Raw genomic sequence first — 17,828 nt, 5'->3', positions numbered from 1 at the left:
CCTATGCTGGATTTGGCAAAGATGTCTTTAGAAAGACTTTTCAACTATTTCAGGAGTTGTACTTATTTAAATACAATTAACAGAAAGGTCATCATATGTCGTGGGATGTGCAGCACAAGATACTTGGCCTCACTTTAAATAGGAAAGTGCTGCATCTATGAAGTGCTGAATTATATACCATGTCAGCCATCACTAATATGAGTAACATGGAGATCTCTTTTGTCCCCATAGGGAATCTGGGCATAACATATTTTTCAGTCATATTTTATGCAACAGCCCAGAAAGGCTTATGCACAGCTTTCTGAAAGATTAAATACTTCCTTGTCCTGTTTCTACTCACTTGCAAGTCAACTTTCCTTTATTCAATATCTGTTCCCAGTCAAGCCTCAAATATGACTCCAAGGAGTCTTAAAAGGATTCTAGTGTTACAGGGCTTTGTTGTGCACGCTATGTTTGACACAGCATTGAGGAAATGAATGTATCCCTTGACCTTTGTATCTTCACCTGTGCGTGTGTATTGCGTCATTAACAGATTGACCTTACACCAAGATCATACCCTGCAAGCCAAAGCCCTTCAGGACTACACCTTGCTTGTCTGTTCTCCTGCATAACTAAGTACCTATGTAATTATCTTAACTAATGAACCTGCAAGTGTGTGAATTTCTCTGTTCACAAATGAGAGAGGTTTTTTTTGTTGGTTCCCCCCCTTTCTCCCACATTTAAAAAAGTATATTAAACCTCAGACTAAACATAAGCAGAAAGACAGTGAAATTCAGGCACTGGTAAAGTCCACTCCAGACTTTTGTCCCAGCTTTTTCCCAGCTGGCTTGATTGAGTGGGGGAAATTTAATCTGCTTTTAGAAATTTGAATAGAGTAACAAAAAGTACATGACAAGAAATTAGAAGTGAAATACAACATAGCTGACCATATTCCTTGTTAAATAAGCTGAACTGTGTAATGCATCAATGAACCATAAAGCAGAATCTGAAAAAAATTCATGTTTTGAGCAAAAGATTTCCCAAAGTAGTCACTTAGTAAAAAATGTAAATTGAGAATGCATTTCTACATCTTCCCCAGAAGCTACAATGTGTTTCAGGGATGCTTTCACCATTATTAAATTTGAGTAAGAAAAAAGCTCATGAACATTACATTTTTCAAATTTATCTTGAAGACCTGTGTGACTTTTATGCAGATAAATTTCCATGAATATACCTCACTGAACTATCAAAAATGAGGAATATTATGTAATATATAAAGAATAGACTTCACATATAAATTCAGAGCAGTACCATGATCATATTCCCAAACAACACCAACATTTCTGAAATAAAATCACAAAAACGTCCAATGAAGCATTTTAAATTATAAATACATTTCTGAAAAAATACCAGCACTTCACAAACAAATCATGAATAGGAAAAAGAAGTTTCTCAAATAAATTATTCATTATGACTTATTTTCTCATAGATTCATAGACAATATACTTAAAAGTTTTCCAAATGTTAACACAAAAGCAGGCCCAGAAACAAATGGAAATCAAAAAACAGTTTCTTTTTAAACCAGATGTGTGTAGAGTCTATGTGAGTGACTAATAAGATAACCATCTATCCTGACAGCTCAAGTATCCTACAAAGCCTTTAAATTTTAGTTCTCTCCTTAGCTACAAATATTTCATGTGCTGCTACAAGCCATCAAAGTAATTTAAATCATCTGCAGAACAGCTCCAGACCTATGCTCCTGAGCATTTGAAGGGGGAGAAAATAAGCCCTGCATCCCATTTCTTATAATTATTCAGGGCTTTTCTTTAGGACTAAAAATATCTGCATAGAAATAGATGTTCCTGTTTAAAGGCATAGATATGATTTTTGTTCAATTACATACACTTTCACGGAGTGCTGCTCAGCTGCAGCATGGCAGCAGAGTACTAGGGCAGAGAGTCTGGGCTGTGAAGGGCTGCTAGAGATGCAAGCTGACTAAGCTTTCACCACCAGTAGACAGCTTCCTGCATTGCTAAAAAGGCAGCTGCTGGTTCTCCCAGAACTCAAGGTCAATTTACTTCTGCCAGTTCAAAATTTTCCAGGTCTGGGACCTCTGGAGGACATGGGGAAAAGCTTCAACAGTGTTGACATCAGGAAAGTTAATGCTTCTGTCTCCTTCCTCATACAAAATATCACACAGGAAAACTTGATATTTCCATTCAAATTCCCCACGCTGGCTACTGTAGTTCCTCTCCCTTCCCCAGTGCACTTGATCATCTGATGACCAAGCCCATAAGAAGAAGACAATTCGAGCATCAGCTTCTCTAATGACCACTGCAACCAATCAGCAACGCAAAGTGCAGGTGCGAAATAAGCCCAACTTCCATATGTGAGGTCTTACATGACAACTGGTGGAGTCATTCATATTAGGTGGAGTCATCTGTATGGGATAAAATCACCTATAAGACACAGAGAAAAGCTGATAAACTCCACTGGGATGCCCAGTTCTCAAGAAGCACAGACACTTTCTTTCAGACCTCTTCAAAGGCCGCATGCAGTAGGAATGTTCAACCAGAAGGCAAATGAGACTTATTCTAAAGGAATACTCCCTCTTCTCTCCACTGTAATACATGTAGGTTAAACTAAAGCAGTCAGCAGCAGCTGCTGTGTTCTACAGATATGCTCCTATCATGCCATGTAAGTGCTACTGTACACATAGCCAGCGATGCAGCTAGAGGTGCAACCTAGTAAGACATCAAGGGAAGAAGTAGCATGAAAAGAAATTGTCACATTCCTACATGACAATAGGAATGATTACTGGATCTCATTAAAGTTTTGAGAAGTTCATGAATGTTAACCCCAGTATTTTGACCCAGTCCAAAATCTAGTATTTATATCCTGTTCACCCAGATTCTCTCCTTATTTCCAACTGGAAACATTACAGATCAGTTTTTTTCCTGCGGTGTTATTGAATGCATTTGAATTACTCCCTCATTTCATCATGTTTCATCTCCTAAGAGCAATTTCTGGACTGAACTGAAGAATTGTTTAATATAATTTATATCCATTGATGAAGTGTTCTGTAAGGAAAGATAAACTATTATTAAGAATGTGGAAATCTGTCCCCATAACACTAACTTAAACAAAAATTCTAGACAGTTTTTGGAGGAGAGAGAGAGGGAAGAGCTTGATTAGCTGGGCAAAGCAATTAGCTATCAAATATATCTATTCATAAGGTAAAACATGGTAGCACATAAGACTGAAACCTTCAAATGTGGCAATCAATTTAAGTAAGGTGAAGAGAGTGCTTGGCCTAACACACTGTCCATAGCCAAGGTTAGGACAACATCTGCCATGTTAGACCAATACCTGACATATTAGAGGCTCTAATGTATATGATCATTTTAATTATGTTACTGACAAAAACCTGACAGTTGAAAATCATATAGTGAAAGCAACATTGGTGGTATGAAACATGTAACTCTGCTTACTGCCTTGGTGGTTTAAGTGACTCTAAAATGGAAAAACCATCTGGCCTGTATTGAGGCACTGACACAATGGGCAGAAGAAATTCTTTTGGAATTGAAAGAGAAGGTAGGTACTATCTGTTTTATTGTGTTTTTAAGAAAAAAGAAGGTTGTCCCATAATGATTCTGGTCTGACCTTAACCGTGCCCTTCAAAAAAACACTTTGAAGATGGTAGATAAATTGTGAAAATTTTATGTTTTTTTTAATACTTTGGAAATTATGTTCTCAGATGAGACAGTACTATATTGCAGGATACTTTAATAACAGTTACACAGCATATGAAGTGAATGGAATGTATCAATTTAAATGAACACATTATAACATTCAACTCAGTCCAATCACAGAACCATGAACCAGGAACCAGAAGTTTCTATTCTTTGATTTCACAGAAAAAAACTACATCTTGGTGGTATGTATCTTATAATGCTTCTGAAGGTCATATAAGTATCCATATGCTGCTGAAAGAATACCCATATTCTTTTGGGACTTTATAGTATCACAGACTACCATAAATTATAGATTCATAGATTACAAAGTATTTTACCAATTTTACAATGTTTACAAACATGATGAACTTTCATTGAATGAGGGAGAATATGGATTCATTTATGCAACTCTTCACACTGAGAGGTATTTTTATAATATGTTTACCAAATGAAAAGGACAAGTGAGGAGCTTCTGACTGAAGTAGGAATGCAACATTTTATTTTCTATTGGTTTGATTATTAGCTTTTGTTTATCAGTCCCATGAGATACAAAGTCACTTTTTTTTTTTAACTTCCCCCTTTCATCCAGAGTTGGATACCAGCTGGTAGTCTTGATACTATAATAGAAACACATGGATTGAGCTAGAAATGAGAAATAGCCTTTGATTGCTTTAAGTACTTCTTCCTTTTTTGTAGGCTTTCAAGCCCTCTGCAAAGAAACATCAATGAATCCAGAAAAGTTTAAGAAAGAAGATAAAATGTCCCAAATAAAAATTGCATAATTTGAATTAATAAGCTTTATGATTGCTTATTTTATTTTTTCATTATTTAATTTTTATTTTTTTTTTTAATTGAGATTACACTATGTTCTGTTCACCTTCACAGAGCAGGCAGATCCTTTCTGTGTACAAAGGAAAAGCTCAGGGATTAAGTGAGGGGAAGAAGAACCTTGAGCCAACTCCACATTCCCAGCTGTCCAGATGACAAAAGAGAGCAAGAATACCTGGCTAATTTCAACAGTGGTCAAACACTTTCCAGGCTCCTGATGTGAAACACCTGTACGAGCTCATTTCTAACATAGTAGAATTGTGCTGAACAGTATTTAATTATACATAGAAATTAATACAGATGTGGACTCCCTCCTATAGCCTCCCTATAAACCACATACACACAAATGCCCACAAACACAGACCAATACAGTAGTGAAGAAAATTTCCATCTTTATCCTTTCCCTTCTGTGCAATGGAATAGATCTCCAGCTCTCACTAAAAGCTTATTCACAGTTCTCTAACATTCATATTTTTTGCCTTGGCAAAATAATGATCAGTGCAGAGCTCTCAAGCATAAAAAGAGTCTTCTGAGCAGCAAAGTGAATTTCACGTTATATTTCTGAAAAGCAGAATAAATGAAAGGTTTGAACATAACATACAGTGAGCTACATTTTTGAGACTACAAACACATATACAACAAGAATACATCAGGACCGGTTTCGAGTTTACATACTGGTGTGCAAAATCAGCTATGTTTATCACTGCAAAACAAGAAATTTTACTCCTTTCTTTGTGGCAATTAGAAATAGGTATATTTTGTTATTTCCCAGCATCTTTCTGCCACCTGATCAGTATGTGTATGTGCCTCTACATACTCATCCTTTTGCATTTACTCCTTACAGTCATTAAATGGAGTGGAAAATCAATGTCTAGAATGACCCTCCCTAAAATCAGTATCCTGTGACCTGAATGCAACAGTGTGAATTGCCAGGTGGGCAGTGCTAGCAGAAACTGCTGTTTTTCTAATAACACACTTCCTGAACGCCACATAGAAGTTGTTGCTGCACTCCTGTCTGGATTCACCATGCATGGTACTTACGTGATGGTGTCAATCATATCCAGTCCCATTTCAACACAGCAATGGGCATGATCTGTTTTGGGCTGGGTCAATCCTGATACACAGTAGTAACAGTCCCCTAGGATTTTTATTCTTCTGCAATGATTTTCCTTTCATAAAAACAGAATGGGAAAAGTTTTACTGTTCATATAAATATTCCAATATTAACAGGTTAACATCTTCTCTAATACTATGCAATCATTCAGGGAATCTTTTTGTGGTCAAATGAAGTAATTGGCAGTTCATGAAATCTGGGTTCCCTGTACCCAACAGCTGACATACACACATTGTTTATTTATTTATAAATAGATGCATATATACTGGACATCATCATCCCTGCATTGTTCAACACACATGGGGGCTAACACTGCTTAAAACCATAGTTCTGAATAAATATTATTGCCTTGCCCACATGCTAGGTCAGTATGAATTCAAGATTTGCAATGAGAATTCATTTCTCTATGAACCCGAATCAAAGGACAGAAAGCAAACCACTACTGAAATGTTTGCATTCTGGGAGGCTTTTGTTTCAAATTCAGTTCAAATTTAACAGGAAAGATTATGTATTTATCTGTAAAGGTACACAGATTTGTACAGTACATATTCATAAATCACAATTTACAATACACTATGATTAGTATGACAGACTTGCAGATCAGAAGCTACAGTCACTTTGCATTACCATTAAATTTATCTCATGTTTGCATGAAATTTAATTTCTACAGTCAAAGATATCTGGCTAAATCTCTCCCATTTTAAAAAACCAATCATGACATGTGATGATTGCCACATCAGTGTGAGCAGAAAGTTCATTTCTAAACAGAGAGCACATAACAAAATGCCTTTAAGAAAGCAATGCCTTTAACTAATAAATTATGAGGAGACACAAAGAGATGATTTCTTTTGTAACTAGACTATGGTAACTTCTACCCATTTAGACTTTGGCACAGAAAAGTAAATAAACGTATTAAATGAATCCCACTTACACAGCTGGGACTATGCCAGTAAGAACCATGCAAAATTAACTATAATGAATATGATGGAAGGGGATCAAAAGAAATTTGATGCCTTCCCCAGTAGTGTTCTATACAGGCTTGACTTCAGCAACACAGAAAGAGGAAAAAAAGAGCAGTGGTGATAACGGAATTTAAAATTTCTGGAAAAAAATATCTAATCATAGAATTATACTTGTTTGGTTTCTCATACAGGCACACATTCTCATCTGGTTTCCTGCCTACAAGAATTAAAGCCTTTCTGAGTTAACCACACTCTCCACATCATTACCCATACTCCAGCTCAGAAGCAATGGTTATGCCTACAGTATTCTTTTTCTCTCTGACATGTCACCATGTATATCAGCATTTGGGGTTCATTATTACACACTCTTCCAGCAGCAGGCATTCACATCTCTCTTTGTTGTAATGGTACAGAGTATCGAACAAATACTATATAATGTGAATTACCTCTGTTTACACACGGAAGAAGTCATGTTACCACTGTTTGGGAAATTGGTTTGTCTATTTCTTTTTATAAATTAGGCAACAAATTCAGATCTCAAATCAAAGAAGAGAGCTGTCTTTATGGGTATGCTTAAATAGTAGAAAAGGATTTTCCAATAGTGACTACTTTACATTTCTTCTGCTGTACAGTAGGATTTTAAATATAACCCTAATTATCATTGCTAATACATATTTTAATGAATACAAGCATATTTTAAAAGGATTATCACCAGGGCCTTAAGAGTATTTCCACAGTCTACAGTTAAAAAGTGCTTCACCAATTTTACACAGATTTTTTTGAGATCCTTGGCTGAATGGTATTATATAAGTAAAATAATTATTGATGCACACAAAGTAATACGCAGATCTCAAAATCTATCTTGACACAATTAGAATAGTTCTTCTAATTAAAGTTTTTTGGACAGAAATCACTATGTTTTTTAATAGAAACTAAAAAGTTTTTTACTAGATAGCACCAATTTATACCGTCAAAATAAGCCTTTTTTGGGGGCGGGGGGCAAATCTTGAATCAGTAGAAGGTACTCAGTAGTTAAAGCTGAAGTCTGCTTTCCAAAATAAATTCAATTTTGGTCCACGCTTTAAAATCCTCTATAAGGCCCTTTTCATCTTCACATTTGGTATGCACGATTTGTGGCCAGGCAATGTCTATTTGACCCATAGGAAAGCTACTCATAAAAACCATTTCAGTAACCTGGGGTGACCAACGTGTTAATCAATCAGGGATTTCTCCTAATGGTGTCTATCTCCCACATGGCTCATTTCTAACAACTTGGTAAAAGCCTGGTAGGCAGTATAAGAAAGAAAAAAAACCCAACAAAACAGAGCTTAATCCATTACCACTTTTCCAAGTCAATTTATTATTTTTGCAGGAGAGAAATAAAAGAAAATAATTGCTACAGTATTTCCTTGAAAGATATTTATCTTGATGGAAGACATATGGCTAAACAACCACTCTGCTTGTTCCTTATCAGATGTTATCTTCACTGTCCTGAATTTTAATAGTCAATTAATATACAGTAATCTCTAGAAAAATTGTTTTCTTTTGGTTTTTTTCTTGACATGTAAGGGAGACTTCCAGGAAGGAGTCACACTACAGCTTTGTAAAAGCAATCTTTTTAAGGATTGATAAGCAAATTAATAAAACAAACCCCTTCTCTGTCATTTTGCTCCCTCAGCAACTTCCAAAGATGCTCCTGACTCAATATTTTTCACATTTGTGACGGTGTAGAATTTAAGTATTTAGCTACAAATTCTAGTTATAATTGATAGAAGCAATGTCTGTTTAGAAACAACTGATAATTTGGTTTTATGCACATGCTAGAAAGTACTAGAGATTGCTAGCATTGCATTAGCCAGGCAGCTTGCCCACCTGCGGTGCCTTACTAAGACGTTTCCAAGTGGATCTGGAGAAATCCCTCCGGGACTACTTCAGTCATAGGATTTGTCAGTGTGTAGCGGAAGCCCAGCTTGGAAAGTGGAGGATACTTCAAAGTTGCTAAGAGCTTTCTTTACACTTTCAGACAAGCACTTTGTAAAGCAGTTCATTCTATCCATCTGCTGGGTAGAACAAAGGAGGGGGCTTCTGTTTCAAACAACTGGGGTTTTGCTGTTGTTGCAGTTCTTTATTTAATGCATTTTGCAGAAAGAGTGAAGTCTGTCAATTTAGACTGAAATATTGAGAATTCAGAGCATTAACTCCACATTCTTGTACTACAGTAGTCAAATGTTGTTTTGTATACTCAGGATACAGTTATTTTTTAATAAAAAGAGCAAAGATTTTACAGTTTGTAAAAAGGTTTTATATATATATATATGTATATATATATAGGTTGTCTCAAAGAAATAGCAAAGAAGCTGTCAGATTTCTCCCAGCAAAACACATAAGCATAAGCAGACAGTCAGACGTTCTATAGAAGAGAGAGATTTTATGAAATATTAGTTGGCACAGCATTATGCGTTTCAGGGGAACTACACTTGTTTTTACAAGCTGTACCTCTTTTCCTTAGGAACTCAAGCCACAGTTCAATAATCCAGGTTATACACATCACAGTAACAGCCCTTTCTTTGTTATTACCGTGTGAAATTACTATTGGGGGAAAAAATGCAAAGCACCTATAAAACTTCCCAAAGATGTAAAAGAATAATGACTTGCATTTGCTGCTTATATCTCTCCACAAACCTAGAACTTCATTCTGCTTCCAAAGAAGTCTTGAGAGGGGACAAAATAGGATTCACCACTGTTACCACTGCAACTTATTTTCTCTGTATATAGCATGTGCAGCAAAATTTAACATTTATAGCACTTTATCCCAAAGTGCTATTAATCTCAATGGAAAGTTGGATTAGAAAGTTTTGAGTCACTATAGAAAGTTGACATATACTACAGATGTGTATAGAGATGTAAAAGACACTTACAGAAAGAATCATATTTTTTGCTACATCCTCTGAATATGAAATTATGTATCTGTTCAATTTTGTTATAGTTTTCATTAGATTGGAACAGAACCATAAAAACCTATATTTTGACCATCATACTGTATAAATATATCAATCCATCCATACATACGTGCACGTTTGCATGTACAACATGCAGACACACAGTTCCACAAATTTACTTACACCCTCTTGCATATACACACAACATATGGGATAAGTGCAAATTTTTTTATTCATTCTCTGGAATGCTGATACACTAACCAAGGTGGCTCAGCCTCACAGACATGGGCCAGACACCAGTTTTGAGCCCCCTCTTTCAAAAGATTTGAATACAGACCAGTAGAAGATATATGGGTGTTAAAACCTTTCCTGGCATTACTACTCCTTCCTTTATGCAAAGGTATGGTCACTACTCCAAGTGCCCTTGGAAAGACAAAGTACATTGTTCTGCTGCTAAGGAAATGGTGAAGGACAAATCACCTCCTTCAGGGTAATAGAAGAAATGGCAATGAATTGGATGGTGTTAGCTGGAAGGCTGTACAGTGTAACTAAGCAATACCATACCAAGTTATTAAGTTCAGTGCATGATGGCAAGGAGAGATTCTTTTTAAGAGAACACTTTAAATTTTTGAGATTTACACTTTTTTACTTAATTTCCTTATAAAATTAAACAAAACATAAAGAAAACCTTTCTATTTTTTCTCTTCAGCTCTGTAACTGTTCTATGCATCAAAGAGCTTTAGCAAAAAACAAAACTAAAATAATTCCATGGAAAGGACAACCAAGTGAAAGTCTTCTAGACTGTAGCAGTATTCTCAAAAGATACAGCTAAGTGCAGAAAAAGATGAAAACATGGGTTTAGATTCACATGCAAAATGCTCATTAAAGCTCTACTTTCAGGGTCCCTTTCAAAGGACCTTCTTTCTGTGACAATGAAAAGTGAGCCTACTTAGGCTAACTTCTAAAAACCAATTCTATGAAAATCATAGAATCACTGAATCTTTAAAGATCTTCTAGTTCCAGCTGTCATGGACAGTGACACCTTCCACTAAACCAGGTTGCTCAGAGCCCCATGCAACCTGGCCTTGAACACTTCAACAGATGAGGCATCCACAGCTTCTCTGGGCAACCTGTGCCAGTGCCTCACCACTCTAATCATAAAGAGTGTCCTCCTTATATACCATCTAAATGTACTCTTTCAGATTAAACTCTTTTTGTCCCTTTGTCCTAGAGATGTTGATAAAGTCTTTATAAGCCCCCTTTTACATATTGAAAGGCCGCAATGAGATATCCCTGGAGCCTTCACTTCTCCAGGCTGAATAGCAACCCTCTCAGTCTTTTTTCACAGGAGAGATTTTCCAGCCCTCTGATCATTTTTGTTACTCTCTTCTGGACCCATGCTAATAGGTCCAGGTCTCTCTTGTGCTGGAGGCCCCAGAGCTGAATGCAGAGTTTATTCATACCATCTGCAACTTTCATTAATGACAAACAGTAATTTTCCTTATCAAATTGGAGGGTTTTTTTCAGTAAAACAAAAAAGATTTACCAATATGGTTTCTACATGTAGTATCCAAATCTATTTTAGTAACTATGTTGGATGTGGGCCACAACACATGAGAGATTATTGAAGCCACCTTATCAGATAAGCTTTGTAATCAACTTCTAAGTATAATGAAGTGACATGGAAATTACCACCAGCTCAATTACACTGCAGTGTGCCAATACTGCTAATACACTTATGAAAATTGTCCAGCCCATTAGAAGATTTCACTGAACCCTGTCAATTACTACAAACACATTTTACCATTTTTTTACCCAGGTTTTGAACTGTGGGTTTAAAAATTGAAACAACTATTTCCATAACCTTTTAATGGAATAAATCCTGCAAACAGTAGCTTTATCAACTTACATTAGTTCTTGCACATCTGCTAGTCCCAGCATAAAGAACCCTGAGAACGAGCTAAATGCAATACTCCAGAGTTCAATTTAGCAGAGTAATGGAGACATACTTACTACAGTAAGAGTTAGTATAGACTTAACAAGAAGAGCTTCTGCAGAGCAGCAGAAAATAGGAAAGGAAAACAAATTTGGTTACAGTACAGGAGGTGCCACAGAAAATGACTTGATAAGCTCTGATTGAGGGAAGCAGGCCATCTCCAGATGAGCATACATAAGCTTGTAATTTAGTAATGCATTTGTGAAGTCATCACAAATTACCTACCATCATGGGAGCCATATAATTCATAAACAAATATAGAAATATTAAGGATAGCTATAAAAAGGACAACATTTTTTGTTTCAAATGCTTTCCCTCAATTTTATTGGCAATTTTATATGCTGACCTGCAATAACGTACTGGTTTCTCGGTCTAACTTTTCTGTGCATTCCCACTCTCACAATAAATTCCTCCATATGGAGGGTAATTTTACAAAACTAGAATGTTAAATGTTTTTAGTCCTGGAGAATGAGACACATATGAGACAGTCATATATGTTAATTTACTTAGAAATGAAAAAGGATTTTACCAAGAATATTTTACACAATCATTATGACCGACATGCATGATTGTCTCCTTCCTAGCTTTTCTTAAGTATCCTTTTAGATTCTGTCTTTTTATGAAGAGATATATCCCAAGAGAACCAAGCCTAAAGCAAATCCATTATAAACTGCTGAAAAAATGAGCTCTAAATTTCAAGAAATGGTTAGTTTTCCAGATTCCAGAAATATCTTTCTCTATGCTAACTGCATAGTCAAAATCATCAGTTTCAGTACAAAGCCCACACTTCAAGCATCTGAAGCTGATTGGAATAATCCAGTACAGTCATTTACAAAGATGCAAACCTCAGATTTGTAGCATACAAACTCAGGAAGAATTTGGTAATTTACAACAAGCATACAAATTATGACACAAATTGTAACAAAGAATTAGCATACCAAGCACAGTATCCTCTTACCTAAAACATACCGTATAATAGGCAAGATCTAATCTCTGTGCTACTTGCCCATTTATATGTTCCTACAATACTTGAAGCGTGTAATGTTAATTTTCTCCCTGGAAAACTGTCCCCCAGACACTTTTTAGCTTCACATTGTGCATACATCATTAGTTCCTGATCCTATAGAGTCACAGGTCTGTTCATTAAGACCACTTTAATTTAAAAAAGTTTACTTCCTTAGGTCTCTCTAAGAGAGCTCTCCAGATGGCTGTTTAGAACTGGATTCAAGCTTATGTTGATGATCTGCCTCAGTGCAATCCTGTGTCTCTGCTGACTCTCAAAGGGAACTGGGGAGACAAGTCTCCTTAAAATTAGCCTTTATATATATCTCCTATGCAAGTGTACACCAATTTCCACAAAGAAGGGTTACACGCTGTACGTTTATACCTATGCTTTCCAGGACTAACTTTCCCATCTAAGCCAGTCCACAAAACTTTGTTCATTTTATATTTTAAATATACATCATAATTATCGTAATAAAAATTAAAAGCATTCTATAGATGCAATAGAAGCAATTTCTTAGAGTGATTGCTTCTCGGAAAAGCTAGTTCAAAGCTCAGCAAAGAACTGATTGTTCTTGACACAGTTAAAAAACACACAAGATGACTAAAAATATCACTTACTGACTCTTTGCCTAAGGCTCTCAGAAACAATGTTTTTTAGTTCAGTATCTTTGAGCCTGAAGATGCAGAAAAGGCCACTTCAGTAACACTGAAATATGTAAAGTAAAAACTGTTAAATGCTAAGAAGGCAATCAGGGAAGGATACTAAATTAAAATGGAAAAAAAATAAAAATAGACTCAGCCTACAAATACTGACAAAACCTGAAGGTATACATAACTGTAAATGGAAAGAACAAAGAAGTGGTGAGTGTTAGTCCACCTAATAGATAAGATGCCAAAAGCGACACAAAGCAAGGTCTTTCATTCAGAATATCAACATCCTCTTCTAGTGATGTCTTTTGAAAAGCACCTGAAATTCATTTATCCTTGTCCACTTATAAATTAAAAGTCTTAGAAGTCCAAGATGCAGTAACATGGAAGTCGAAAGGGAAATAACTGAATGTGTAAACACAAATAATTAATTCTCCATGTAGACTAGATTCAGGATGTAAATGAGAAGAATCTAACACAGAAAAGAACGATTAAATAAAATAAAAATATGTCTAAAAATCAAACCTATTTCATTACAACACAGAGTGCTGAATGAATGCCTCCTCTTTTCTATTAAGATGATTTATTACAAGTAAAATATTTTGGGCATGTTTAAACTGTATCACAACATAGTAGAGCTTTGACCATGACAGTTCCCAAGCAGGGGCATGTGCAGTTCTACGAGACGTTATTTGCGTAACTGCAGTCCTGAGAATCTTCCTTGTTCACAGTAAATCCATGCCATGGTTAAAGCATAAAGAGAAAAGGCAGTGACATATGCAGTGCGTTAAATTAACAAGGCACTCAGTCTAAGTGTCATGTGTCCAGAAATTCCCTGGGAACATAAAACCAGCATAATGCAAATGATTATATCTGATTAAAACGTGTCACTCTTACAAGCTAAAGAATGACAAACTGAAAGCGAGCTATAGTATCAAAAGTTGATTGCAAGGCATCTGAAGACCTCATGCAAAGATCAGTTACTTGAAGCATTTATTGATAATATGTAATACAGAATGACTATCAGCAGGACAAAATCTGAGATTTCACAAAGCTACCCTTGTTTAGTGGGAAGAAACAAGAAAACTTCAAAGTAACTGCCAGAAGTAAGTAAACTAAGCCTGAACAGCATATAAAATCCAATAGAAATAGATACAAAATAGTTCTTTCTATTTGAACCAGTCATGGGCCTTACCAGAAACTTCACCCACTGTGTTTGTTCAGGAAGATAGCTTGCTGTTGTTATGTACAGTCCCACAGTCTCAAGGGAACCCTTGCATGGACAGACTTATCTAAAATGCTCATATCAGGGTGCCTAAAGACATCACAAGACTTCAGTAACGAGACATACAAATGAATCTCAAGGCATTCATAACAGTGCCTCCTCATGTGCATTCTCTAATGTCTGACTAGGATGAAGTTGCACTCCTGCAAGGATACTCGTATTGACATTCATTTTTGTTGAGCTTTATACTTTTGAGACTCACATTCCTTTCTTCAAAGTGCGTGAAGTTGGCCCTAGGACTCAAAAGTTATTGAGAAGACCACAAAATCCTATATAAAACATGATTATCTAAGATTGTTTCTTTAAGAAACCAAACTGTGCTATTGTGAAAACAGAAATCATGCCATCATTTTCAGGGACCATATGGACGATGCTATTAGTTGTATGGTTTAGTTTCAGGTAATACTGCAAGGAGCAGGGGTTTTGACTTGATGATCCTTATGGGTCCCTTCCAACTCAAGATATTTTATAATTCTGTGATTTTAAGTACTGTGTTCTGACCATCTCTTCTCTAGCTCAGTTCAAAGACTCAGTGATTTACAAGGTAAAATGTACTATGCAAGATAAGTGTTTAAAAAACATTTTCTCTAGAGGTGAATGAAGTGAAAGGACAGGATAAAAGTACATATCAGTTCTAGTAGGCAGTAAGATCAGGAGTTTTTTTCCCCTCTCTATTTACAGAATGCACAAGGATGCTTTCAAAGGAATTGAATGACAATACATTGAAACCTACGGTTTGCCTTCAGAACTCCCTTTCATGAGCTGTAACTATATTTGAAGCCATTGTGATTTTAAAAAAAAGATGTGGCATTTCAAAGACAGGAAAACTATATGTCTGACCAAAAAAACCCCAAAAAGACAACATATAGAAAGAGAGAAATAACTAATGATATAAAGCATAAATCAGCGTCTAAATGTCAGAAGGACAAACTTTAGCAGAACTATACTGTCAAAAAGCAAAGACTCACTATTCCTACAACATATCAATGTGCCAAGACTCTTAACGAAGCTCCCAGCCAATATATGCTGCCTTACACTTATTACACTTCCCACAGTGGTGACAGGGATTCTTTTTAAGCATTACGTTTTTAAGACAGGGCAATTGTTTTAACAAAGGTTGTCAGAAACTGCCCCTTCCAGTTGACATTGCTTCCCAAGAAACAGCACCACACAGCTTGCACACTCACAGATTGCACTTTAGTAGCCACAGCGGGCATATCTATCACTGTTACACTTCTCTTTAAAGTCCCTACAGTTTCCTCCTTAATCATCCTGAATACCAAAGCACAGCACAGTTATAAAAATCAGCCCAGTCCTCTGTTTTGACCTAATAATGAATATCTAGAAGCTGCTTTAACCAGGAGATCAGAATCCTTCTGAAAATTGCACTTCTCAGCACATTTCTCTGACTGCAGGAGACACAATTACAAGTCTTCCTTAATCACATCACAAGGCGCTAAGGAAAACTTGTACATTCTCTCCTTAATCACACCTCAATACAGTGCAATCTGAGCCAGAAGTACAACTAAATAGCAAATCTTCCTCACACAGCTGAAAGAAACCATGGGATCTATTTTAAAATTTGGAAAAAGAATCCTTGGAGGCTGAACAGATAATCTAAGGTTTTTTAGCTCCTCTGCTAACTCTGAACTGCTTCTTCCCTGACCAACAATTGACCTCACACCAAAAGCTGGCATCTGCCTGGTACCCTGCCTTCAGGTGTCAGTGACGCCTCCAGCTGGTAGCACATGGCCACTGCTAAGGAAGCAAGCATGGTAGCTATATCCCTGGCTTCAGTGCCATGCTGCACATGTCATAGGTTTATGCATTTCTGTGTGCACATATGAAATCTAGTGTTGTGTCACAGTACTTCCATGTTATTACACTGCCATGTGTTTCATGTCTATGAAGACTTCGTGAATGACAGTATTATAAGTTTTAACAGAGCTTGTTAGATATCTGGTTGACATTTGAAGGATGAAATTCACTTATGAAATTAAAATGAAATTAAAGTAAGGAGCCCATCTGAACTTCTTAAGCCATTTAAGCTCTTACCAATGACTATCCACATGGAAGTCCATTTTACCTCTGCAGTATCCATCTATGAAGCACTCTGGGCTGGGGACCTGTGGTCTCTCTGAGACACTGCCAGTAGTTCCAGTAATTAATTGATTACACAAAGGTTTATGAGTATGTATAAATTCATATAAAAAACCCCTATACTTCCATCGCATCTCTACTCAGCATCGAAGTTAATCTTCTACTTAACCTGGGAAAAGGGAACACACAGTTTCTTTCTGTTATGATTTGAACACAGTGCAAATCAGGACATAGCACTCAATCAAATGATAATCCATTTAAATAAGAATAGTTCTTCCTCAACCCTGGCATCTTGTGGAGCAGAAGATTTCTTCCTCCTTGGGGTATTGGGAGCTGTTTTTCAAGAGGAAGATATAGATGTAAAATGTCCACATGCTTTAGATCTCTCCTGTGGAAGACTGCATCAAGGAGAAGTGAGTTTGGACTGAAAAAATGTGGATGCTGTTTATGTTGAGGGCCTAAAGAAATATGTTCTCTAGGCTGCTGCACAGAGTCTGAAGACAAAATAGCTAGATAGTGGAGGAGCATAATTTATGTGGAAGTGACACTTCTCAGCAATGAAGGCTCTATGGACATGGCTGGCAAACAAGATAGATTTGATGAAGTTTTGCTTTTTTCAAGGGGAAAGCATATTTTCAGCGTCTTGTTAAATGTAATTTGAAAGAAGATGTGTGACTTTCTGGCACATCTATTCCTCTCATTTTTTGTCAAATTGTTCTTGTCAAATTAGGTTGCTTGGAGTTACAGGCAAGGAACATTTCTCTCATTTTCTCTTCCTTGGGGAATCTAGCACAATGTAAGTGCAGCAACCAAAACATAAGCATCAGTTATGATATGGATCCCATTTTGCCTACAATAGCCTCTGAAAAGCTACTGTCATTTCTGTGGCAAGAAGTGCTCTCTGTGAAGAACAAATTTTACTCTCTAGCTTCCTATCAGAGAAAGTAGTTTTATGCCAAACTGCCAATATTCATATTTTCCATTATTCTGGGCTTTTATCCAAGAAGGATAGAAATATAAATATTGAAATATTTTCTCTATTTTGGTGCAAACAAAATTAATAAAGAACACTGATGGACTGCATGGAGGGGAAAGAAAAGTATATTTAAAAATAGCACATTTCTTTCCTAAACAATTAAAAGAGACTGTTTTCTTTCCAGAACATTAATAAAAAATGGAAGCTTTAGAAATTCATGACACACAGGGCTAAATCAGTCTGCTACAGATTTCTAACATAT

The 17,828-nt window shown here is 36.3% G+C and overlaps 1 protein-coding gene across 1 annotated transcript in view; it reads right to left on the bottom strand.

The window, feature by feature from the left end:
- The window catches only part of ADCY1 (adenylate cyclase 1), a 157,707-nt gene that overhangs the window by 51,282 nt on the left and 88,597 nt on the right, over positions 1-17,828 (bottom strand). The window contains 1 exon segment of the mRNA XM_032707353.1: positions 5,583-5,710. Coding sequence (XP_032563244.1) covers positions 5,583-5,710 — 128 coding nt within the window.

The sequence above is a fragment of the Chiroxiphia lanceolata genome, chromosome 1, assembly GCF_009829145.1.
Source record: "Chiroxiphia lanceolata isolate bChiLan1 chromosome 1, bChiLan1.pri, whole genome shotgun sequence".
NCBI classification, from domain to species: domain Eukaryota; kingdom Metazoa; phylum Chordata; class Aves; order Passeriformes; family Pipridae; genus Chiroxiphia; species Chiroxiphia lanceolata.
This window is presented reverse-complemented; position numbering and strand designations above follow the sequence as displayed.